The sequence below is a fragment of the Salminus brasiliensis genome, chromosome 21, assembly GCF_030463535.1.
Source record: "Salminus brasiliensis chromosome 21, fSalBra1.hap2, whole genome shotgun sequence".
NCBI lineage: Eukaryota > Metazoa > Chordata > Actinopteri > Characiformes > Bryconidae > Salminus > Salminus brasiliensis.
The window spans coordinates 24173059-24198244 of record NC_132898.1 but is presented as its reverse complement, the minus strand read 5'-3'; the positions used below and the strand labels follow the sequence as shown (position 1 = coordinate 24198244).

The window sequence follows — 25186 nt, the reverse complement described above, 5'->3', positions numbered from 1 at the left end:
TGAGCTTTTTATAATTATAATGAAGTGGTGACATTTACACTCATGAAAACAAACATGAATACTGTATACGGAAAATGGCAAGAGATCAAAAATGTAAGCTATGAGCAAACAGATGTCTGGAAGCTGTTCCTTCAGGCTCCTTTACACTCTACGATCATGACAATGTATTCATAACTGCTGTTATGAGCTGCTGAGGGGTAGTTTTAGAGCCTAGAGAACATTGCTGGAGATGTTCTGCATCTCACTAACATCATAGAGCCTTGCAGAAGGTCATGCATTTATAGATTACGCACTGATCGGTAACAGTAGTACCACTGAGGGGTAAAGTGAAAAACTTTCTCTTATTAAGGGATGGGATATGTTGCAGCAAGTGAACAGTCATTTCTTGAAGTTGATGTGTTAAATCAGTAAAAATAGGCAAGTGTAAGAATCTGTAACACTTTGACAAGAACCATTGTGATGGCTGGAGAGATGACTGGGTCAGAGCGTCTCCAAAACATCTTGTGGGTCTTGTGTCTTTTTTCTGGTATACAGAGGTCAGTACCTACCAAAAGTGCTCCAAGAAAGGACAACCAGTGAACCGGTGATAGAGTCATGGGCACCTAAGGCTCACTAAGAAATCCATAAAAGGCCCACACTGCAGCATAAAGGACTACATGGATCTGCTTCTAATGTTTTGGTGCCAGATGCCACAAGACACCTTATGAGATCTTGTGGGATCCATGCCTTGAATGGTCAGCTCTGTTGTGGCAGTACAAGGAGGGACCACTCAATATTAGGCAGGTGGTGCTAATGCTGAGTGGTGTATTGATCTAATTAAATAATACTCTACATCAGATAATCATATATAGACTTGATTACATTTAATCAAAAAAACAACTTACTAATATGTTCAATCTTAACAAACTGTGATTATTTGTAAATTTGCTCTATGATAATACCATAATTTGTAAACAGCAGGGTGAATCTACATATTTTTTTTACTCTTCTTCGATTGCTTGGTTAATTATTACAACAGTAATAATTAAAACACTATATAATAGACTAGATTCTAAGGAGAATAGGTTTGTGTTATGTTGTTCTTCAGGTGAGAGTTTTTAACAAGCCAGTTCAAAGCCCTATTTCATTTGCTCAGCAACATCATTATGGCAGCTCATTAGCTTAAAAACACATGCAAATGTGGAAGCCTGGCTCCAGTGTGGACAGCCACAGAAAATGACTAACGTTATTGTGACCTAAGGATACAGACGCACAAACACAAACATACACACTCTTTCTCTCTCTTGCACACACTCACACTAAAATGAGACAGCCCCCCTCTGCTCATTCACTTTTTGTCCTTCTAACAGCAGGCCTTTCCACAGATGAGTCATAGGGGCTTTTAGTTTGTTTAATGTCTCTACACAAATGACATTGCAACATTGTGTTTGTATGTGTGTGTGCTTGTATGTGTGTGTGCGTATGATTCCAAAATCCGAGGTGACTCAGTGCCTGCGAGTGGGATCGTTTATTAATGCTTGAGCACGAGATCACCTGAGGAACACTCAGCAAGGCCAGCGTGACAACGCCAGAGCCATTTCATCCTTCATGGGCCAGTAGTTTCAGACAAAGGGGCAGACACGCACACACACACACACACACACACACACACTTTTACATAAACATTTTTCTTGTCATATATTTTGCACTGTTGCATTTAAGTTACAACACAAATACTTAGAAGCAAACATCACACACATCTGTAAAAGCAAAGCTGAAGACGAAGAGAGGATGGGATAGGATTCAAGTCAAAATCCACAATGGACTCCCTCAAAAGGAGAAAGCTGAAGGTTTACCATGGCCCTCACAGTCCCCCAACCTTAACACCATCCAGAATCTATGGATAGACCACACTAGAGCAGTGTAGCTAAATTGACTCATAGATCTCACAGAACTAGAAGCCTTTTGTAGGAAGAATGAAAAACTTAAAAACCCCTCAAGCTAGAACTCTTAGCTGCTACAAAAAATGTTTACAAGCTGTGATACTTACCAAAGGTGTTACTAAATACTGACCATACAGGGCACCCAAACCTTTCCTTTATGCCCTTTTTATGCCCTTATTTTGAAAGCTCCTGGACTCCCCCTACAGATGAAGAGTGCAATTCACTCGTACTCTATGGCAGTAAATACTTATGGAGAGCTGTACACAATGCATCTGCTGACAAGCTGAGAGATACAGATGTGGCATCTGAAGTAAAAGAAGCATGTGGACTGAAGGGATAGACTAATTTTACTGGGTTTTACACAAATATGACAGAGGTGTAAATAGGTTCCCTATGTCTTTCTCATCTGTCTGCCTCTCATTGTAAGCCACGTGATATTTTTGCAATACTATATCAATTCTCATGGTATTGATTTGTAATCAATACTTTAAATGCAAAGATTGGTGGCAGACAGTGGTTCATGTGTGGTGTTATCAAACCCCAGTGTTCTGACTGTATAAAATGTAATAAAAAAAAGATTTTTGCACATGATGGTGATGTTTTTTATACTAGTTTTCCAAAAATGTTATTTAAAAAATATAGTTATTAGAAATACATTGTTTAGCTTATACTATTACAATATATAGCAACACATTGAATTATAACCCATGTATGTATGTGTACATATATGTATGTATGTATGTGTGTATGTAACCCCTATACGTTTTGCAAAAAAACATTCAAATGCATCCTTACATTTACACACATTAAAAACTAGAACAGTGAATTCCATTAACACTGTGTCATATTAGTGTGGAAATGATCTGAATGAAATAAATTCAGTGTAACACTTTGCTCAGTGCACAGTGCAACACTGTGTGTCCTCCAGCAGACAAAACACACATGCACACTCCCTCACAATATGTGTGTGCATGTGTGTGTTAGATAAAGAGCAGTGGGTTGTCAGGGCGTCAGGGGCAAATAAGCAGTTAGCTAAGTGATTAAATACACTTTTCAGCCATCATCCCGACTGGGGTCTGCAGACACAGCCAACCACGCAGACACACACACACATACACAGACAAGACCAAATGCTCACACACAAAAATACCCAGTTTAGTGTAAGTATTTGGACAGTAGCATTTGTAATGTTGTCTTCTCAATGGATTTGAAATAAAGCAAGAGTGTTTTTTAGCTTTAATTCAAAGGGTTTGACAAATACACTGTAGTTGTTTTTAGGAATAACAGACAATTGTACATAGTCCCTTTTTACTTTTACAACTGATTCAAAGTAATTGGATAACTGACTGATGAACAGGTGCAGCCTGTTCCCTCATTATTCCATGACACATTAAAGAGTTAAAATATTCAGAGTTGATTTAGAGTGTTGAATTTACATTTGTAAACATGGGGACTGTACATGGGAAGTCAAAATATGCGTTCCAAAGAGGTGTTGATGCAAATAAAGGTAGCCATCATTAGGCTGAATCAGCAAAACAAACCTATCGGAGAAAGCAGAAATTTTAGTTGGCTTGAAGTTGCTGACAAAGGTGCATCAACCAAGTATTCGACTACGGGTGTGTACCTAAATCTAAATAACCTATTTTTGCCAGTAAAATAAAATATTTTCTAAAAACCTGTTTTTAACATTACTTTGTAATTATTATTAATTGTGTGAAGATGTAAAAAAATGTATCAACCTATTGTAGAATACACACATGGACAAAATTGTTGGTACCCCTCGGTTAATGAAAGAAAAACCCACAATGGTCACAGAACCTGAATCTGGCAAAAGTAATAATAAACAAAAATGCTATGAAAGTTATGGGAGAAAAAATGGAAGTCAGACATTGCTTTTCAACCATGCTTTAACAGAATTATTAAAAAAATAAACTCATGAAACAGGCCTGGACAGAAATGATGGTACCCTTAACTTAATATTTTGTTGCACAACCTTTTGATGCTGATTAGTGGACACACCTTGATTTAACATGTCCTTTTGGTCACATTATTTTCAGGGGTACCATCATTTTTGTCCAGGCCTGTTTAATGACTTTTTTAAATAATTCTGTTGAAGCATGGTTCAAAATGTCTGATTTTCTTTTTTTTTCATAGAATTTTTATTTATTAGTACTTTTGTCAGATTCAAGTTATTTCTGTGATCATTGTGGGTTTTTCTTTCATTTAATAACTTGAATCTGACAAAAGTAATAATAAATTAATTATTTAATTATTTAATTTATTATTATTAAAATTAACCAATGAAAGTCTGACATTGCTTTTCAACCATGCTTTAACTTTTATTTTAAAAAATAAACTCATGAAACAGGCCTGGGCAGAAATAATGGTACTCTTAACTTAATATTTTGTCACTGCAATCAAATAATTCCTGTCAATGAGACTTCTGCACCTCTCAGCAGGTATTTTGGCCCACTCCTCATGAGCAAATTGTTTTAGTTATCTCAGGTTTAAAGGGTGCATTTTCCAGGCAGCATGTTTCAGCTACTTCCAAAGATGCTCAATAGGATTTAGGTCAGGGCTCATAGAAGGCCACTTCAGAATAGCCCAATGTTTTTCTCTTAGCTATTCTTGGGTGTTTTTAGCTCTGTGTTTTGGGTCATTATCCTGTTGCAAGACCCATGACCTGTGACTGAGACCAAGCTGTCTGACACTGGGCAGCACAATTCTCTCTCGAATCACTTGATAGTCTTGAGATTTCATTGTACCCTGCACAGATTCAAGGTGCAGCAAAGCAGCCCCAGAACATAACAGAGCCTCCTCCATGTTTCACAGTGGGGACAGCGTTCTTTTCTTGAAATGCTTCATTTTTTCATCTGTGAACATAGAGCTGATGTGCCTTCGCAAAAAGTTCTTAGTCTCAGTTGAATTTAGTGTCATCTGTCCATAGGGCATTCTCCCAGAAGCTTTGGGGCTTGTTGGCTTGGCAAATTCCAGTCTGACTTTTTTATGATTTTATGACACTGATAGTCATTGAGCTTGAAGTTCACCTTTAATCTCTTTAGAAGTTTTTCTGGACTCTTTTGTTACCATTCGTATTACTCTTGTTATGTTGAGTGTGGTACACCCCATGTCACCAAACAGCCCACTGACTGATTACAAGATTGTAGACACCTGTGATGCTGATTAATGAACAAACCTTGATTTAACATGTCCCTTTGGTCACATTATTTTCAGGGGTACCATCATTTTTGTCCAGGCCTGTTTAAAAATAATTCTGCTGAAGCATGGTTCAAAATCAATGTCGGATTTTCATTTTTTTCATTTTCATAGAATTTTTATTTATTATTACTTTTGTCAGAGTAATTTCTGTGACCATTGTGGGTTTTTCTTTCATTAAAAGAAGGGTTACCAACAATTTTGTCCATGTGTGTAAGTCTATAACATCATAAAATGTGAAGAAGGTGAAAAGGGCATGCAGACTTTCTGGCATGACTGTATATGTGTATCTATATGTGTTTCTAAGTGCATATTTTTATGTTTGTGTGTGTGTGTAAACAGCGGAATGTATGGAGGCGACTGGCTATGAAAAGGGCACGGATCCAAGCAGCATCAGCAGGAGCCGCCTGCAGCATCCTTCAACCCGACCACCGACCAGTGACCTTTTAACAGGACGTCAGTCTGTCTGACAAAAGGTGTGTGTGTGCATGTCTGGAAAAGTGGCTCTATAAAAAACAGATTAGCTTGGAACTGTATATGTAGGTTTTCTTTTCTGTGCACAGATGATAATTAACATATTAGGTAATGAATATAGATATTATGCAAGCATACAGAGAGCGTAACTGCATTATTAAACTTGTCTTTTGTGTATTAGCAGAGAAACCTGGGCAAGTGAGTCTTTTAAAGACTAACACCCCACAGTATCAGATAACTAGTTAAATTAAATAAATGAGTGTATTATTAACAGCTTTTAAAACATCAGCTAAATCTACTAAATCTAACAGCTTTATTCTTTATACAAATATGCTTAGATGCACATTGCCAAGGTGACGACACTGGGCAAAAGTAAGTAATTACAAACAGAGCATCCAAACCCCAACGTCCAAACACAGCAAGCAAAACTAGCGTGTCAGCATGCTGGTCACCGGCCTTGTCCAACTGCTACAACAAAGAAATGCTTCCAACATTAATACCATTTTATTAGCAAGCCAGCTGACGTTACCTAGCTAATGTAACATTGCACTCTTAAATTAGTCCTGAGTCCATATACACAAGTTCACACTACTGCAGAGTCACAGACAGAACTCAGTCACTTGAGAGTGAAATATTTAACAGCCACACCTGCAGTAACACACTGAAACAGCACTTTTCATAATTTATAGCTGCATCTTGCACTGCTGGCAAAGAAAACACAGATCCTCCAGCTGTGAAACACGCTGTGGAGTGCTACGTTTTCTGAGGGCAGCTGACTATAGCACTATTTGGACAAGACTAGTTTTACATGTGGAGGAGGGGTAGTGTGATTATCACAGTGTTTCCCAGTGAGTTCTGTGTCATATTCCAGCAGCTTGTACCTTTTTCAAATCCACCAGCAGAAAAAAACCCAGGTCACACTAATCCAGAGTGAACTGCCTTGTCAGTATATTTTCCAACATATCTTATGGAAAGAGGTATAGTAGTTCTCTATGGTAAAAATCAAGTCAATTAGACAACAATAATGATATACTTGATCCATTTAAGACCAAAAAAGACAATATACTGATGTTCTAAGATGATTAGGGTAAATAAGTGAATTTAACACTAGTGGAAAACAGGATACACAGAAAAACATGATTCCTCAAATTTTTGGAGCTGGGGGACCAAAGTTTGTCCAGCTTTGCCAAAGTCTAAGTATGAAATGCTACTAGACTTCAAATGCCAAAGTAATGATCATGGTGAGTTAAAGGCCAAAAAATACAATATGCTATAGGTTACCAGTCCAAACCACAGTAAAATTCATGATGGTTTGTATACTGTTTCAAATTTGAATTATTAATAAAACCATGGCTGGTGACAGCACTTTGAAAAACTTAAATCTACTGTACAAAGTCAGCCTCCAGACTCAGCCGTGCACACACAGCACACTACAAGGGTTTGTTTTGTGTCAGGGGAAACATGGCAAAATACAGTGACAGAGCTTCAGAGACTTTTCAGCCTTCTAAGAGGACAAAGTCTGAGGGTTGGAAATGTAATGGGGAAATGTAATAATTTGGCAGTTTAACTTGCTGCTTGCTTCTCAATAATGTCAACTGAAGTTCTTTTGCATAAAAACTATTCAAAAACAGGCACGGCTCCATTTTTGTGTAATTCTGTTCAATTGAATTCATGCCACAAAAGTTCAGTTAAGGTCATTTTCTGTTCAACACTTTTTTTTTGTTCAAAACTGTCAATCTGTGTGTGTGTGTGTGTGTGTGTCTATCTCTGAATATACGTGTATGCTTTGAAGGCCAGATAGAAGCAGTTTGTAAGCATTTGAAAGGTCACACCATTATTTTTCTTGTCTGCTACAAACCTAATGTAGACATGTTGCCAATTTGTTGTCAGTTCTAACCTGCCATGTTCCAGTATAGTCCACCTCAGTAGAGTAGCATTTTAAACTGTAGTGTTAAGCAGATATTCTAAACTCCAACCTACATTCATTAGATTGAATGGATGTTTTGTCAGTATTTGTAAAGTTACTGTAACCTGGCACCTGCTGCTAGTAAAGAATGCATTTTGTGAAGCATAAACATGTCAGCCACTATTAATTTAATTGTATTAGAGTGTCCGTTTGTAAGTCAAAGAATACTCTGGATATTTTTTTCTAAAATAAAAAAGGGAGATTTTTTAAAAGTTTGCCTTCTGTAAAACAACAGGGCAGAAGACAAATGTCACATACTCACCCAGTAGACTATCACTCTCCTCTGCCACACAGTGCCCAGCTAGAACATCACACCTACACACCTCCAACAGAGCTCACTAACTTAACCTCACAGCTCTCTGAAAATGTGCTGAAGCTAGGACTCTCTAGCCCAGCATGCTATAAATGAAGGCTCAAGAAAAGCATTATTTCAGTTATTAACTAATCTGTCAATTACATCTTTGATGAATCAAATGATCTAACAGGCCACAACAACACTTCTATTATGACAGTACTCATAATAAACTTCGCCAACGACAATAAATCAGAATGCATTCACTCTTTTTTTATCCAGCATATCACACTATGCCTATGGTAATTAGTTCGCACTAACCAATGATAACACTAACTACTGACTGTGCAAGCAAACGGGACTACAAATAGCCTAGTTTTTCATATTCACAATCAAACTACTTTCTCAGTCAGACTGAGAATTTAGTCAAGCTTTTCAGTATTGAACATCTGCTATAAAATGCACTGTAAATGCAGGGTTACAATATTTATAAATCTCAAAGCCATGTCAGTTTACCAGACGAATACTACCTGGGCAGAGCGTGATGCAGAGCATGCTGTGTTCCTGATGAAATGCTCACCTGTGATAACACCCCAATGAGCAACACAAACACAGCATCCCAGAATGGATGTATCAGGCAGGCTTGGGGTCAGAGATCCAGAACTGAGATATCAGACCATTTCTGTACACAGATGTAGAATCAGCAGAATTCGATGGCATTATGTGTCTAGTAAAACAGAACATTAAATCAGAGGTCATGACTGCTAGAAGTTGTTCAACAGTGCGTGACACTGTTACTAATCTGTAGTTCAGGGGAACTAAAGGAATACTGCTGTGTTTTTAAATCCAATCTCTATCTGTCACAATTGCGATATACTGTCAATTACAATGGACAACAATTTTGATGGATGTCTCCTTACTTTCCATGTCATGCCATGACATATTTTGAAGATTTTCATCTCAACAATCTAATGATTTTTTTTGCGGACCTTTTGGTGCAACAACAGATCTCTTGATATAGATTACAACCACAGTGAATGAAAAAAATACAGCGAGTAGTATAACATGCTCAGTTAGAGGGGGTCACAGTAACTGGAGGAAGAGGAGAATCTTACTTAAACAACGGAGTTACAAACACAACACAAAAAGATGCTGTGAGGCACCATATAACACATATCCACCATCTTCCAAAGAAGAGGACCTGCATCTATGGTTGAAGGTTCTCAATTTAAAACATCCACCCAAACGTCTATACATCTACTCTTACCATTTTGTAGAGTTAAAAGCAAAACCAGAAGATCCTTAACCAAAGCAATGGCTCGGGTATGAAGCTCTGATAAAGCAGACGTGTCGAATGCTCCCAACAGGTCCCCTTCACTAGAGCTTCACAACTAAGTTTCTCCCTCCACAAAACGGTAAGAGGATGTTTAAATTTAGCCCCCACCTTGGATATGGTGCTCCACAACACTCCAATCTTTTTGTATTGTGTTGGAAAGCTCTGCTCAATATAGCCCTAAATAACATTGAATAGTCTGTAATGTTGGGTTAGCACATCTAGCAACTTTATGATCAGTCTCCACAGCAGTAGCCTACTTCAGATTGCATCGAGTTTAAATATGATACAGACATTAACCATTTGATACGAAATGACAAGTAATTCTACACAAAAGCAGCAACAAACTCTAAGAAGATGAATAAACACTATAAACTAAAGCTATAGATAAAAAGAAACTACAGCAGGGAAGAGACAAATAAAAACACCTGATATCCAATCCTGTGCAGACATTTTATGTACCTAAGCACATTACTTAAAATCATTTCTCTCAGTAATAAGAGAGCTTTTACTGTAGAAACTCCAGATCACATTAGAACAGATGCAGGCAAACATAAATACATTAAAAATAAACAACAATTTGTCATTTTGAAGAAAGCAGATTTCTCATGGACAACCCCAAGCCAGCACAGTGTGGATGTGTTCAATTCCATCAGCAGCTCACCTGATTTACCATCATTAAGCACTGATTTACCAAACCAGGTGTTGGATAATAACTAGAAATACTACTAGACTCCAATGAAGAGAGCTTTGGAAATGTTTTAATGAACAGTAATGTAAAATCACAACTTTCTGTGTAAATGGTATTAGTGTTTATTGTAATATCAGTGTTTAAGTGAGTAAATAAACACTAACTGCCCAGATAGGGAGTGTTTAATTTCTACTTTTCACAGGTGCCTAAAACATTTGACTTTTGTTTATTAAATAGTATAAGTAATATTTTTAGGTCAGGCTTCTCAGCTTCTGTTTTGGAAGGTCATACCACCTGTTAGTTTAGTGGTTGTTTCTGCACTGGTCTTCTCACAATCTCTTCTGTGAATTTCTGCCAAACTTAATTATTTCTCAAACACAGAAAGGTCAGCTTCATCAGAAACCTCAACAATGTCACCAAACAACTGGCCAAACTTCACAGCAACCTATAACGAAGAAATAACTAACATTTTTGGGTTGCACTCAAATTTTCATAAAAAAAAAGGCTCTGTGTGTATTTCTTTGCTTATATCCAGTTCTATAAGATGTGGAGTTTAGAGTGCCTAAATTGAACTGTATCTGCACACTTGAGAGCTATTCACTGCTCATTAGCCACGGGTGCTGAGCCTCATCCCAATGTGAGATTGAACAGCTGTCTCGTCTCGCCTCAAATTCATCCCCTCGCTCAGCCAAGGAGCAGAGAGACACACACCACATCACCCCCGATTCATCAGGCCTGCTGCACAGCCACCAACCACACACACACAAACCCCTACTCTAAATATACCAAAGCGATATAATCATAGCTATTCAACACAACACGCACAAGAGGCTGAGAAAAGGCAATTAGATGCATTTGTAAAGGACGGAGGATGTCAGAAGCGATGTAGGAACTGATGACATCTCGTAGCACAAACCGATGCTCAGAGATGGGACAGCTCTTAGCAAATCCAGGTAGCAAACTGTAATCCCCAAATGCTAATACTAGCATAGTAATGGCTAGTTAGAATTGAGCCAAGGGGGGGGCTTCAGACTCAGCCGTGTGACCAACTAATCAAGCTACCACAGTAATTCTAGGGCTGTCATATTCAATTTTAACAGCAATATAGTGATTAATAAGATGATTAGTTAGAGTCAATTTGATTCAATCAGAGTTGGCGAAAGAAAATAATAATAAACAAACATGTTCAGCTTTTCAAAGTTGAAACGCCAGAGACAAAATTGAATTAAAATTATAAAAAATATGGAAACCTTGTATAGAAATATGAGAAAAAAACTTATAACTCCAAAATTTAAATTTAACAGGATAAGGAAAAAAACTTTTAATATAAATGAATTAATAGAAAAAAGAATTAATAGAAATGTAATGAAAATGTTTCAAAAATAGACATTTTAACACAATGTAAAGAACACATAAAAGTTACAAATTGTAGATACCTGGTATGTTCTGTAAAATATATATAAAGATGTAATATATTCATCCACATATGAAAAAATTTAAATATGCATTATTATCACAATCAGACAACCATCCAATCACTGGTGATTAGTGAAAAGGGGAAACTGTAATAAATTATTTCTTAACCACATAATTGAGTTTAAACACTTAATCAAGTCTACCTGAAACAAACTGAGAAAGGACAGAGGCGGATTTTATGCACATTTCCAGATGTCCTTTTCTTTTCACAGCAGTCCTAATTATATGTGAGGTGTTTTTACTTACTGAAACATTTACCAGAAGCGGTAACACAAATAACACAAAACACACAACACCAGATTTAGCTATAAAAGTTGATTCTGCCCTCGTTCCTGTACAGGAGACGTCAGTATGTGAAGAGCACATAGAGAATCCTGCAGCAACCCTGTTACCCAAGCTGCCCACCTCAGCTCACCCAGCTAGTGTCCTCCATTTTCATTCCCCAGACAGTTAAAGAGCACAGTGCAGAAGACTTCCTAATGAATCTGCCTAATAAAGCTAATCAGCACGTGATGCTTTATAGCAAACAAGAGGCGGTACTTAGGTTCAATAAACAAATAAGATCTCAAAGCAAGTTAAAAGTTGTTGTACAGGGGAGGGTATGGCACGGTAAAGAGTCAAAGGGTCAGGAGGGTCTAGCTGCTTGCTTACCAGGTCGTGGTTGGTTGAGTTTGAGTCATCCTCAGGAAAAGGGATGTAGACAGCTAAGGCCATGCAATTGGCAAAAATAGCGATTAATATAAAGATATCAAATGGCCTGAAAGCACATGGTTAAGGAATACACACATTATCTGATATCAGATCAAAAATGACTTGTTTAGAGGTGGTAGCAATCTGTATCAGCATTCAGTCTCAAAAACAAAGACACAATTAGCAAACAACATTACTCTACATTACTCTGAGAAATCTAATAGAGGCCAATCTAATAACGCAAATGCACTTAACATCTGATCATCTGAGCCAGCTTCAGTAGCCTCTATTCGGTGTTGCTTTGTAACAAAATACACAAACAGCTTAATAGTTTCATTATTTGTACTATAAGGGTAAATTATATGCCAAAATCTTACTCCATAAAAGCACTGATCTGTTACAATATTTAGCTTTTTAGAGGCTTTCAAGAGATATAATATACCTGCAAAACAGTAGTGACAATATATTTGCAAAAGACAATCTATGATAGTATGTAGAGAGAGAGAGAGAGAGAGAGAGAGTTATATTTAAAGTAAAATAAAATGAAAATAATATAATGGCATGAAGGGCATCCTTTCAATCCTCTAATTGGTGCTATGCTGTTTATCCAGTTCACTATTCACTGATTATTGCATGTATTTATTACATGATCTCTAAAATCAATCTTTTTTAAGATATGTGCAGCGACTCACTGTTTTAGTGAGCAGTAAACTCTTGATTCTCCACTCAGAATGAGTAAGAATGATCGTCAATTCTGTGGCTAAGCAATAAGAACACTGTAGCTTACACTGATCTACTCTTTATGATGGAATAAGATTTCCATTGTAAACAAGTTCATAACGTAACTTGGACTTGGATCTGTTGCTTCTTATTCTGTGAGTGCTGGCAAAGGTTCTACCAAAAAAATTTACTTAATTAAATTATTATTTAATATTCTTATTTATTAATATCACACAAATGATATTTATTTTACAATTATATTTAGAGAGAGATATATGAGAAAATAGCAAGATGCCATGCATTGCAAAAGTAATTCCCAGGTACCATTAACTCTGATCATCACCTGACATTTTTAATCAGTGATGCTCTGACTTTGCCTGCTAAGTCTGTGGTTGCTATAAGCTCGGCTCTTCGCAGGCTTAAAGCAAAAGGAGCTGATACTGCGCTTCTTCACATAAATTCACTGAATGCAAAACTATTCTCTGTGCAGCTGAGTCTATTTCAACACTGGTATCTGCTCTAAATCTGACACATGTTTGAAACTGGGTTATCAGCTACTTATCAACTCCAGACACTTTGATTCACCAACTTTAAATAGACTGGTATTCCTGCAGAGAACTGCAACCTGCCAAGCCCTTTCCAATCCTGATTCCTTCTCTTATACAGGCATGCAGAGATCTGTGTGGAGGCAGTACCCCTCCACGTCAGTCTTTACCCCCTTTAACCTCTCTCTAACCAAAGCCAGAAAAAGGCTTTACACACACAACTACAAACATGCTTAAAAAATGCTCCAAGCTTAAAACTTCAGCAGCTCGCTTCCACATAGATGGCATTTCTCTCACAACCTTCTCAGAGTAACAGTCCTGATCTTAAACCAGCCTTTGCTATAACGTCATAATGAACTTCATCTGTCGTGATAAAACCTGGTATCTCCTAAATGGCAACCTTTTTTGAAAAGCAAACATTGGACCTCATTCACCAATATCTTCGTAAGAATTTGTTCTTAAGACAAGTCCTGACAAAGAGTCTGTTCGTAGCTAAGCTGTTATAATAATAGGATGTCAGACGGGCTGCCCTCTGAAAATCAACAGGTCAAATCATCAGTTAGATTCGAATAGTCAATGTTTTTTTTGTAAAAGCTCACAAAAATGATAACATATTAACAATAAATTTCAAAGAATGTTTAAATAATAATTAAAATATTCTAGCTGAAGCTGAGCAGCAAAAGCAGACGGGATGATAAGTTAGTCTAGCAATAATGATGCTTCAAAAAGGGTCTATAGTATGGAGGCATTTTAAAGGAGATTTTAACAAACTTAAATGCAAGAATTTGCTCATCAATCAACAACATAAAAAACGGCAAACCACTTTAAATTAAAAGTGGTAAGTAAATTCCTATATGTGACCATTCTCTAATTATCTGGGCAGGCTAATATTTACAGGCTAATTTAAAAATAAATTTCTGAATATCTCGGCCTGTCATAGCACGAGAAAGTAGAATCCTGGCCAGGTCTGTCTTTCGCTGTCAGTAATTGAAATAGTCTGCAATCGTTCATCATACGCAGCGTCTCTTTTACTGATTTTTAAATGCTCAGCAATATGAACGAATAGTCAAATATTACTGAATCGTATTAAACAGGCAAATTTGATTCAACATACAAAATTCGAGTCGGTACAGATCTAGACGTCAGAATCTTTGTGAAATTTTCGTTTTAAGAAATATTTTTTCCCATAAAAACGGCTGGTGAACAAGGCCCAATGTTCTTAACTTCATTGTACTTAAGACTGTATACATTATTCTGGATCATTTCTAGTGGTCCATTAGTCAGAAAACGTTCAGCACAGCTGACTGGAAATGACAATTCCTTTCTGCAAAATTATGAAATGAAAATAATGTAAACTAGGTTGCAAGTTGCGAGCGCTGCATTTAAATACCCCTGCTGCAACAACTATATTACATCAAATGCAGCACAAGTATATGCTTGATAAAGAAACGCTGGATTCTGCGCTGCTGCTAAACTGCTTCTGGACTACTTCTGAGCCATAGTTCCATACAGCTCATGCACAATGTGTCAATGCTCATGAAGCAGTTCCATGTTGCTGATGCCACACAGAGGTAGTATGCATGAACAAGCTCCTAAAGACCACCACTTTTTGGCCATACTTAAAGGATACTTCCACTCCACAAGACTGATGCACGCCCGGCGAATAGGATTGTTCAGATTGAGGCAAAACAGGGCTCTCTGAGGCCGAGTGTTGGCCGAGCTGCCTTGCTTCTTGCTCTTGGCATACTGCTGCCTCTTCTTCTGCGCCAGGGAGCCCACTGGCACCACCGTCGAAGGGGGTGGGGCCGCTGGGGTGGTCGGCGCTGCAGTAGGCGGGGCTGTGGGCGGTGCAGGGCCGTTGGCGCTCATGGTGCCGGTGTGGGCCGGAGCGGAACATCCACCAGCACGGGCCTCCCAGAGGAGAGGGCAGAAGGGCGGAGACGAGGGCAGGAACAGGGGCGCCGGGGTGGGTCAATATCACCAACAGCCTGGCAGATCACCAGAAACAGGAACGCTGGTGCTGCTGGCATAATTTGCCTCTGGAAAGAAAAGAAGAAAGCAATTAGTGCTCCGATTTAAAAAAAAGTGGGAAGAGGAACCACCAAGAGGAAGCTTCAGTTTGGATGTGATACAGGTCAGGATGTGATGTTGAATGATCACTGCTCCACCTCATCCCAAAAGTATTGGATGGAGCACCAGCGGACTACACAGTTCCACTGCTCCACAGATTAACGTTGGGCAGCTTTATACCTTTATACCTGCATTTGCACATCTGTGTCAGCAATAGGTGCAATGTAAAGTAGCTGAATGCATTCCTCACAAGAGGAGACCACAAATATTTGTACATATAGTGTATTGGATATTTAAGAGCATTAAACATCGGTTTACAATACTGACCAGATCTACACATCTGTCCAATGCACATTACTTACAGCAATTTTTTGCCAATTTGATTTTAATATTCTTGTGCATCCTTGTGTTTAAGGATGTTTTGCTATACTACAGCTAACTTCAGTCTGTTAAGTGCTAAATGCATTTAGGGCAATACATCAGTGTACAATCTGAGACAAAACTAACCCACACTTGCTAAATTTGTAAGAATCCAAAACATTGTGCATAAGAACAAAGGGACATAGATGACAACAGAAACAGAGAGAATGTAAATAAAAAAGACAGAGAGGGAGAGTGTCAGGGAAGTTTGTAGGAGGCAATGTGATTTTCTTAACCATTTCACTACATTATGCAACATTGTGGGTGTTGAGTCAAAAATTTACACGCAGAGTTCTTGGGTCTAAAGGTTGGTATTCATTACCAGCAAGCATGCACATTCAAAAATAGGCATCTACGAAGGGCACCACAATCAAACTAAACTAAAATACAACTACTCTGGTGTCTTCTGCTGCTTCTGAGATCACAGATGGTACTACGTACGCATGAGTGAGTGATGTCAGGAAAGGGTTCTTCCTGAACTGCTAAAGATGTCATTGACATGACAGGGTGCTTTTTTCACTGAATTTAATTTCAGCCACAGTTTCCCATTTCATGCATAACACAAAATCATCTATATTTCAGCTATAAAAGGGTATGCCTATCTCCATTATAAGACTATTCATCTTATCTTATTTGTGCCTTCTTAATCATGCAGCTTCAACTGGAGACTGAAACACAAATATCATTATTATTCAAACAATTTCAGACATGGACATGGACCACCTCTCAGGCAACATCTCAAATCAGTTGATGTGATCTAGGTTTGGTCATCTGCATGTAGATGACATCCTGAGAGTGCAGCTATATCATTGACCAGAGCAGGACTGGAAGGCATGATCTAATTAAAACACAGCAACATCTGCTATCAAGGCTGTTCTCAATGGAGGAAATGTTTTTGCCCTTATCCTGAATGGGTTCAGAAAGGATGTAATTTATCAGCTTGCTCATTGGTGAAGCTCATAACAACACACATTTATATTATACCATTTATATGATATACTATTTTGTTAAAGGGATACTTCAGTGTTTATTAACCTAATCTCTACCTGCTCCACCCGCACTACACAGTTGTCCATTTCCCTGTACTTAGAAAAGAACAGAAAAACTGTACTTGCCAATTGGCTTTTAATATAAGAGTGTTTGAGACGATTGATGTTCCGTTCTTTTCTACATTCAGAAAAGTACTGTCCATGTAACTGACAGTGGCGGTATGGAGAAATTTGTCTGGAAATGTAGGAGTATTCATTTAATGCCAGACTCAATGGAGTGAAGTGAGTCGGTCTATAGTCCGCAGAGAAACTTCTAGGCTTGTGGTCGTGCAGTGGCAGGATGTCAGTTTTCGCCTCACTGTGGAAAACATATGAAGAGCCCAGCGCGGAAGCATTGTGGGCTGCACAGCGTGTGACCGCTCTGGACACGTCGGGTGTGAGGACCGTGAGAAAGCCCCCTGAGCCCATCCACACACACTATCACTAATGCTGTTGGTGGACATCACCCTGAAATTGCGCTCTACTCAACAATGGTTTGGCCAGTTCTGTTACTACAACAGAGATCAAGATTTGGATAACGAAGACTGGTATTTCTCGGGTTTCAGTCTTCGTTATCCAAAGCTCAAAAACATTTAGACATTCATTCTTAATTACAATTATGGGTTTACCATGCTCATTATAGGTTGTCAACTGACCTACATGTGATTATATTTACATGGCATTTGGCTGAGCACCTTAAATGTGAATCATGTTACACAAGTTTTGCCAACGGACTCTTACTGGTATGGTGTGGTGTGCTAGCCTGGCCAGACAACTGAACCTAGTCTCCTTAGGGGAATGCGGTCAAGCTTTACAGAACACTGGTAAAACATTCATTCATTCAGTTTAAAACTACATGTCCAGTTCAAAATTAAACACTACTGAGATGGACTATGTTGCAATAGCTAATCAAAATTAGTCAGGTTATAACTGATAACAAAATTGGCATGCTAAGTCGTTCAAAAACTAAAGCGTGTGCACAAATTTCTCATTAGATTAATGTGGTTCTGTAAAGCTTTTCCAATCTCTCATCCTTTACAATAAAAGAGCACAAATGATGAGCAGTGCATGGATAGGTATCTTCTCTGTAAAGCAAACTCAGGTTTCTCAAAGTAGAGAATACACAAATAAAAGGGCAGAGCTTGGGGACTGGTACAGTATGATGTTGATAAATGAACCAGTGTCTCTGCCATGCACAAATTCCTGTGATGAGAATGATGAGAATGATGAGAGCAGCTTGATGCCACATTAGTTCTTGCTGCCTCTGCCACTGCCAGTTTAGAAGGTGGTGAATAAATGAGTAGATGCTTTAAAGTCCCAAAACAGGTGACCTACTGAAGGCTCGTCTATGCTAAATAGATGAAGGCCTCCTCAAAGGCAGATTATTCCTCTGATAAAACTAAGGCAATCTATGGAAATTGCTTTTCTGAAACAAAAAGGTGCAATGTGTGTGCACTGGTGTGTGTGTCTGTGTTTATCCCCCTGAACTGCCCTGTAGTGTCTGTATGTGGGTCCAACTGCAGAGCTGACGCAGTATCACAGAAGTTACACATTAATAAGTCTAAGGTATAGATATATAGATAGACATACTGGTATTGATGCTGATATAGAAAAGAAATGCAGAAAATACTGGATGAACTCGAATGTGATCATGTAAAAGATCTGCCCTGAAACAGTACACCCTCACAAAATGTTAGCTGTGTTTTTTTCTGTAGTAAAGATCTTAGGTAGTTTGAGCTTGATAGCATATTTTAGATACTTAACATAAGTGAGGAGTGCCAATTAAAAATAGCTCTTTTTAATATTGTCCATTTTTAAATATACAAAAAGGTTGGTATCAGTAGATACTTGAGATTACTCAATATTATTATCAGTATTGGAAAAAATGGCATTGTATCATATCTGGCCGCACTGTATCATGTAACAGTATGCAGTAATGGTTTCTTAAATAACATTCTTAGTAGTAGTTACACAACAATATTTATTGTGATTAGCAACTGAATTAAGCTCTAGATGTTTGGTCAATAGTAACTGAATAATTAATCTTAGGATTAATAATTAAATAGCAGGCTCAAAGCTTAATCATAGTTAATGAATAACGTGTCTTATTAATAATCATAACTGAATAATAAGCTTGCTATTTAATGGGGTTAGCATGCAACATAGCTGACCAAATGATGCTTCAAAAGAAGGACCTGTGTTCCATCCAACTGGATAAATATTCTTTGTCTGAAAATGAGAAACAGGAAGCTGAAAATCTGTCTCTGTATCTGCTAAGCGCCAGTTCAGAACAAAGTGAAATGAGCTGATGCTTTAAAATCCCATCACAGGTGACCCACCAAAATCCTGTCCTGGGAAACTCTGGCCAAACCAAAGTCTCCTCAGAGAAAGACTCTCCAAAGAAAGCAACCCAATGGCAAAAATGATTTGACCCCTTAAATGTTATGTTAATTATTCAATTACTGTTCTAATACAGAAACTATTATGGAGTATTTGGTAACCATTTATGATTTTTAGTATCCCACAGGGTTCTATTTTAGGGCCAGTGTAACAGTGTAAAATTACAACAATATTCTACTAATGATGAGAGTGAAGAACTAAAGTTTGTATCGACACACAGGGTTTAAAGAGTTCATTCTCTCAAACAAAGGCACACTGTGTGCATGTGTGTTAAATCACACACACACTCACTGGACCAAATGCTGTCACAGGCTTCAGAAATATTGCAGAGGATGACATGACAAGAACTCAAAAACCCAAGGAGAAAAGAGCCGAGCATCCATGGCTGTCACTCCAATAAATCAGCTGCTCCAAAACGGCAAAACAGTACTAGTCCTTGAACAGCTATGCCCCAGCAGAGAAAAAAAGGTAATTTTAACAACCTATTCCCTTTTAAACAATATATCCAGTGCTGTATATCCACAAAGGCCATGCTTACACTTAGGGCTGGGCGATATGGTAAAAATACTATGTCACGATTTTTAAAGACTTTTTTCGCAATCCACAATATTTATCACAATACATGTAATCACAGACTATAAACATTGGTAGCGACAGATCCTTAAAAACTACTATTCAGATACTTTCCAGTACTGAAAAGAGTGATTTTTAGTCAACATCTGCTGCTCATCTAATTAAACCAGTCTAATTACACTGTTTGTAATGAAACCTACAGCTGATCAGTGTTTATTAAGCACTAACAATATCCTCAATGTGCTTAGAAAAGCTTATAGTTATCACAATAACAATATTTATCACAATATGATAAGATATTGTCATATTGCCCAGCTCTACTTACACTGCGTATATTGGTCTGGAGAACGGTAAACACACCAGATAACACCAATTTCACCCTTGCTTGCTATCTAGAATCTACTATTTCTATTTTTTTGTTATCTGTAACAGCAAGTCCTTGAACAGCTAGGTCCTAGCTGAGGAAAAAGGGTCATGTCACTCACCTATTTCTTTACAAACCATTTATACAGTGCTGTATCTCTGCAAAGGCCATGCTTACATTGCATATACTACTGGGAGGGAGAAACACACCAGTCTACCTGTCTGGTAGTTATCTTTAATCTTCTATTCTCATTTTGTATTATCTGTATCAGCAAGGTATCTTGTATCTTGAACAGCTGAGGTCCCAGCTGAGGAAGAAGGGTCATATCAACCACCCATTCCTATTAAATAAATATATGCAGTTTGCATTTCTGCAAAGGCCATGCTTAAACATACACTGGTCTGGAGTAAATACACCAGACTAAACCAATTTTACCCTGTTCTAGTTGGAAAAACACACTGCTAGCTGGGCTCCAGCTGAGGAAAAAGGGTCATAACCACCTATTCCTTAGCAAATCATATATACTGATCAGCCATAACAATAACATCACCTGTCTAATATTACATAGGTCCCCTTGTGCCGCCACAAGAGATCTGAGCATTCGAGGCACCAAGCATTCGAGGCATTCGTATCTGGCACCAACACTATAGCAGATCCTTTAAGTCTTGTAAGTTGTGAAGTGGGGCCTCCGTGGATAGCATCAATAAGCCTTAGGTGCCCGTGACCCTGTCGCTGGTTCATAAGTGGTTCCTTAGGTACCGACCACTGCATACCATAAACAACCAACAAAACCTGCCTCATTTTTGGAGACGATCTGACCCAGTCATCTTGCCATCATAATCTGACCCATATCAGAGTTCCTCACATGCATTTTTTACTGCTTTCAACACACCAACACCTTCAAGAACTGACCATTCACTTCCTATTCCTTGACAGATGCCACTGTAGATGAAGATGATCAATGTTTCCCTTCACCGGTCAGTGGTATTACTGTTATGACTGATCAGTGTATACAGAGCAGGATCTCTGCAAAGGTCTATGCTCACATTGCATAGCTACATTTGTCTGGAGAAGGGTAAACACACCATACAGAACCAGTTTTACCCTGGTCCGGTTGTAAAAAAAAAACACACTGCTAGCTTTTTAAAATCTACTATTGCCATATTTATTTATTATTATTATTTTAGAACAGCTGAGCAAAAAGGGTCACATCACCCACCTCCATCCACCATCCCTCTATACCGTGCTGTCTCTCTGCAAAGGCCATGCTTACACTGCATATACCGGTCTGGAGGAGGGTAAACACACCAGACTACCCCACTTTTACCCCGGTCTAAAATCTACTACTCCAGCTTCTCTATCATTTGTACCCTCACAAACACCTGGGTGGTGTATTTTCGTCTCTCTTCGTCCTCTTTTTTGGTCTAACGTCGATCTGAATCGAGCAGTGAGCACAGCGATGATGCAGACAGCTAGTGACATTCCCAAAAGGGATTCGTGACACTTTAACCGTAACCTTCTCCTCATAAAACACACACACACACTCACACACTCACACACACACTCACACACACTCTCACACACTCACACACGCTTGCATTAACGTGTAACGTGATAAAGCTGTCTCTGAAAGACGCCAAAACATGAGACATGTCCATGCCGACATGCTATAGCTAATCGGTGAGTATTCATGAGGACGGTGTGGTAAGTGGCTGAAATCAGCTGATCCGCAGCTGGTGATGGTGATAATGCTAGCTAGCTTTAACGGCCACTCACCGACTCAGCGACTGTGCACCGACTCAGTGCAATTTGTTCCCAGATATGTCAACAGAACAAAACGAAGGTTTCTTAAGAGATAAATGATAATTAAATGAAATAGGAGAAAGCGGAGACAGCGCTGCTCTGACTGAACCTGCAGGGACGTGAGGAACCGCAGCCCTGTGTGTTTCTGTACAGCGACCGTTAATTCAACATTTGAATTCGAATCCAGGACCGTTAAACCGTCTTCCCTGCTGGGCTGCGTCCAAATCCACGCACTGCTAGCCTGTACACTACACGACAGCGCGCTATACCAATGCATGCCCTATTAGTCGTAGTGTACTATTTTTGACACCCTGCTTAGAACAGTGGTGTGAAGTCTGGGACGCAGCCGAGGGTTCAAGGTGTGATTTTCGTGGCCGGTTTCGCTTCTCTAAGGATGTCTCTCGTTCGCAAGCAGCTGGTTTACGGCAGCTCTGACCGTTAATTGAGAAACTGAATTCGAATCTAAAACCGTTAAATCGATTGTCTTTAGCGCTGGGCTGCGTCCAAATCCGCACACTACCAGCCTATACACTCTATGGGCAAAACACTAGCTAATGCATGCTATAGTAGTCTGTAAGTGTACCATTTTACACACTGGTTAGTACGGGGTTATGCGGTTTGGGACGCAGCCGAGGGTTAAAGGTGTCATTATCGTGACCGGTTTACCTTGTCCGAGGACTCCTCTCGGCCGCGTGCAGCTCCACTTCGCTTATATCCAAGGAAAACGAATGCGATCAAAACCACTCCACCGATTTCCACACCCAAAAAATCCGGTTCGTTTCCCAAACGGCACATTAAAAGTCACCAGCCTTCAAAACAAAGACGAATACTGAGGGATGGATGGATGGAGGGGGGTGCACGAGAGACACATGCAAAAAACACGCTCACACACACACACACACACACACACTCGCATTCACTGCGCACACACGCAGGAGAGAGCGCGCGCGTGCACTAATTAAAACGTTCCATGTTCTTGGCGCAAGGAGAGCGAGCCGTGGAACGCGGGTGCGCGCAAAAGAGCATCGCTCGCTCGGTCGGTGGGTAACGGCGTCTGCGCGCGCGCGCCCTCCCTCCTCACGCCAGCCTCGCTCGTGCATGCACGAGGCACGGCTCTTTTTTACATGTCAATTAAAAAAATCGAAACGAGGAGGGAAAGGACAGAAAACGCTTCTGTTTTCCCACGAGCCTGCTCGGAACCGCGCGAGCGCCTGTCAGTTCGTCCGTCTTGTTCGTCACTTCAACCTTCCTCCACATCCGGGTGCTTTTTTTTTTTTTGCGTAGTGAACCGCACGGTTGGACCGAGCCGCGTGCACCAAACATCAAAGGAGCAGAGTGAGTGAGAGAGAGAGAGGGGGAGATAGACGGGTTGCTATTAGTAACGGACCAAACTCTCGCTCTCTCTCGCTCTCTCTCGCTGTGTCTCATATATCTCTGCACATGTCCCTGTCCCTCTACCCCTTTAATTCCCCCTATTACTCTCCCTCTCTTCTTTTTTCTCACTCTGTGTCTCTCTGTCTCTCCCTCTGTCCTTTTATCTATGTCTCTCACTCTGTCTGTCTTTTTTCTTTCTTTCTCTCTTTTCTTTGTCTCTTCTTTATCTGTATTTTCTCTCTCGTCTCTCTCTCTCTCTCTCTCTCTCTCTCTCTCTCTCTCTCTCTCTCTCTCTGCACCTCTCTCTCTCTCTTTCTCTCTTTTCTTTGTCCCTCTTTTATCTGTCTTTTCTCTCCCGTCTCTCCCTCGCTTTGTCTCTCACGCTGTCTCTATATTTCTCTCTATACTTTACTCTCTCTCTCTCTCTCTCTCTCTCTCTCTCTCTCTCTCTCTCTCTCTCTGCACCTGTCTCTCTCTATCCCTTTTCTTTGTCCATTACTCTCTCTCTGTTTTTGTCTCTTTTGTCTCTCTTTTCTTTGTCTCTCTTTTATCTATCTTTTCTCGCCCGTCTCTCTCTCTCTCTTGCTCTCTCTCTCTCTCTCTCTCTCTGCACCTGTCTTTTCTCTCCCGTCTCTCCCTCGCTTTATGTCTCTCACGCTGTCTCTATATTTCTCTCTATACTTTACTCTCTCTCTCTCTCTCTCTCTCTCTGCACCTGTCTCTCTCTTTCTCCCTTTTCTTTGTCCATTACTCTCTCTCTGTTTTTGTCTCTTTTATCTCTCTTTTCTTTGTCTCTCTTTTATCTGTATTTTATCTCCCGTCTCTCTCTCTCTCTCTGTCTCTCTCTGCACCTGTCTCTCTCTCTCCCTTTTCTATGTCCATTACTCTGTCTCTGTTTTTGTCTCTTTTGTCTCTCTCTCCATTTTCTTTGTCTCTTTCTTTGTCTCTCGTTTATCTGTCTTTTCTCTCCCATCTCTCCCTCTCTTTATGTCTCTCACTCTGTCTCTATATTTCTCTCTATACTTTACTCTCACACTTTCTGTCTCTGCATCTCTCTCTCTCTCTCTCTCTCTCTCTCTCTCTTTCTCTCTCTCTCTCTCTCTCATCTCACACACACACACACACACACACACACATTTAAGGCCAAAGCAGTTACAGAATGTTAGGTAATGCAACACTACCAGCAGTATTACTGAGCCATACCAGTTGTATCTTATTATTAATAACTGTAATAATAATGTGTCATTGGTTTGTGTTTTTTGTGCCTATGTCAATAAAATGGAACAGAAAATCTATTTATAAATCTATCTATAACAATGAATCGCAACAAAACCCCAATCTGATTACATCTCAAACACAGAATAATGAGGAAATTAGTGGTGTTTAATCTGAGTGTATAGCTGTTATTCCCCATCATGAGTGTGGTGGAGAGAAGCGCTTCTCTCTCTGAGTCAGTCTGCTGTGACCGAGCCAAAGAGGAAATAAAAGCGACGTAAAAAGCAAAGCCGTCGAATTGTAAATAATCTGCACAAAAATGAGGATAGACAGCCGCAGGGAGAGGGGGCAGTGTGTGTTTGTGTGTGTGTGTGTGTGTAATAGTGTCACAGCAGAGATCAGCAGTTCTCTGCAGTACTAGCCTGTATAAGCGTGAAGCCGGTTTGGTGAAGCAGCAAGTAAATATTTCGAACTCACAAAATAACATCTAATCTGTGCTCATTTAACCAAGCTTTGGCATCGTCTGCAGCATCATCATCACATCCACCACGTATGCTAATCTACTCTTGATTTCATATTCAGCTCATACATTATACAGTATATTCAAAAGTACC

At 39.4% G+C, this 25186-nt stretch overlaps 1 protein-coding gene across 11 annotated transcripts in view; it reads right to left on the bottom strand.

Moving 5' to 3' along the window:
• The window catches only part of cacna1da (calcium channel, voltage-dependent, L type, alpha 1D subunit, a), an 89870-nt gene extending 66597 nt beyond the window's left edge, over positions 1-23273 (bottom strand). For all 11 annotated transcript variants that reach the window (XR_011978149.1, XM_072665425.1, XM_072665427.1 and 8 more), the window contains exons 1-3: positions 22650-23273; positions 14956-15364; positions 12022-12127 (exon numbers count right to left, since the gene is read on the bottom strand). Coding sequence is in view for 10 of the 11 variants with exons in the window: in XM_072665425.1 (XP_072521526.1) it covers positions 12022-12127; positions 14956-15194 (345 nt within the window). In the remaining variant the exon portion in view is untranslated. The remainder of the gene's footprint in view (positions 1-12021; positions 12128-14955; positions 15365-22649) is intronic.
• Positions 23274-25186: the final 1913 nt, after the last annotated feature.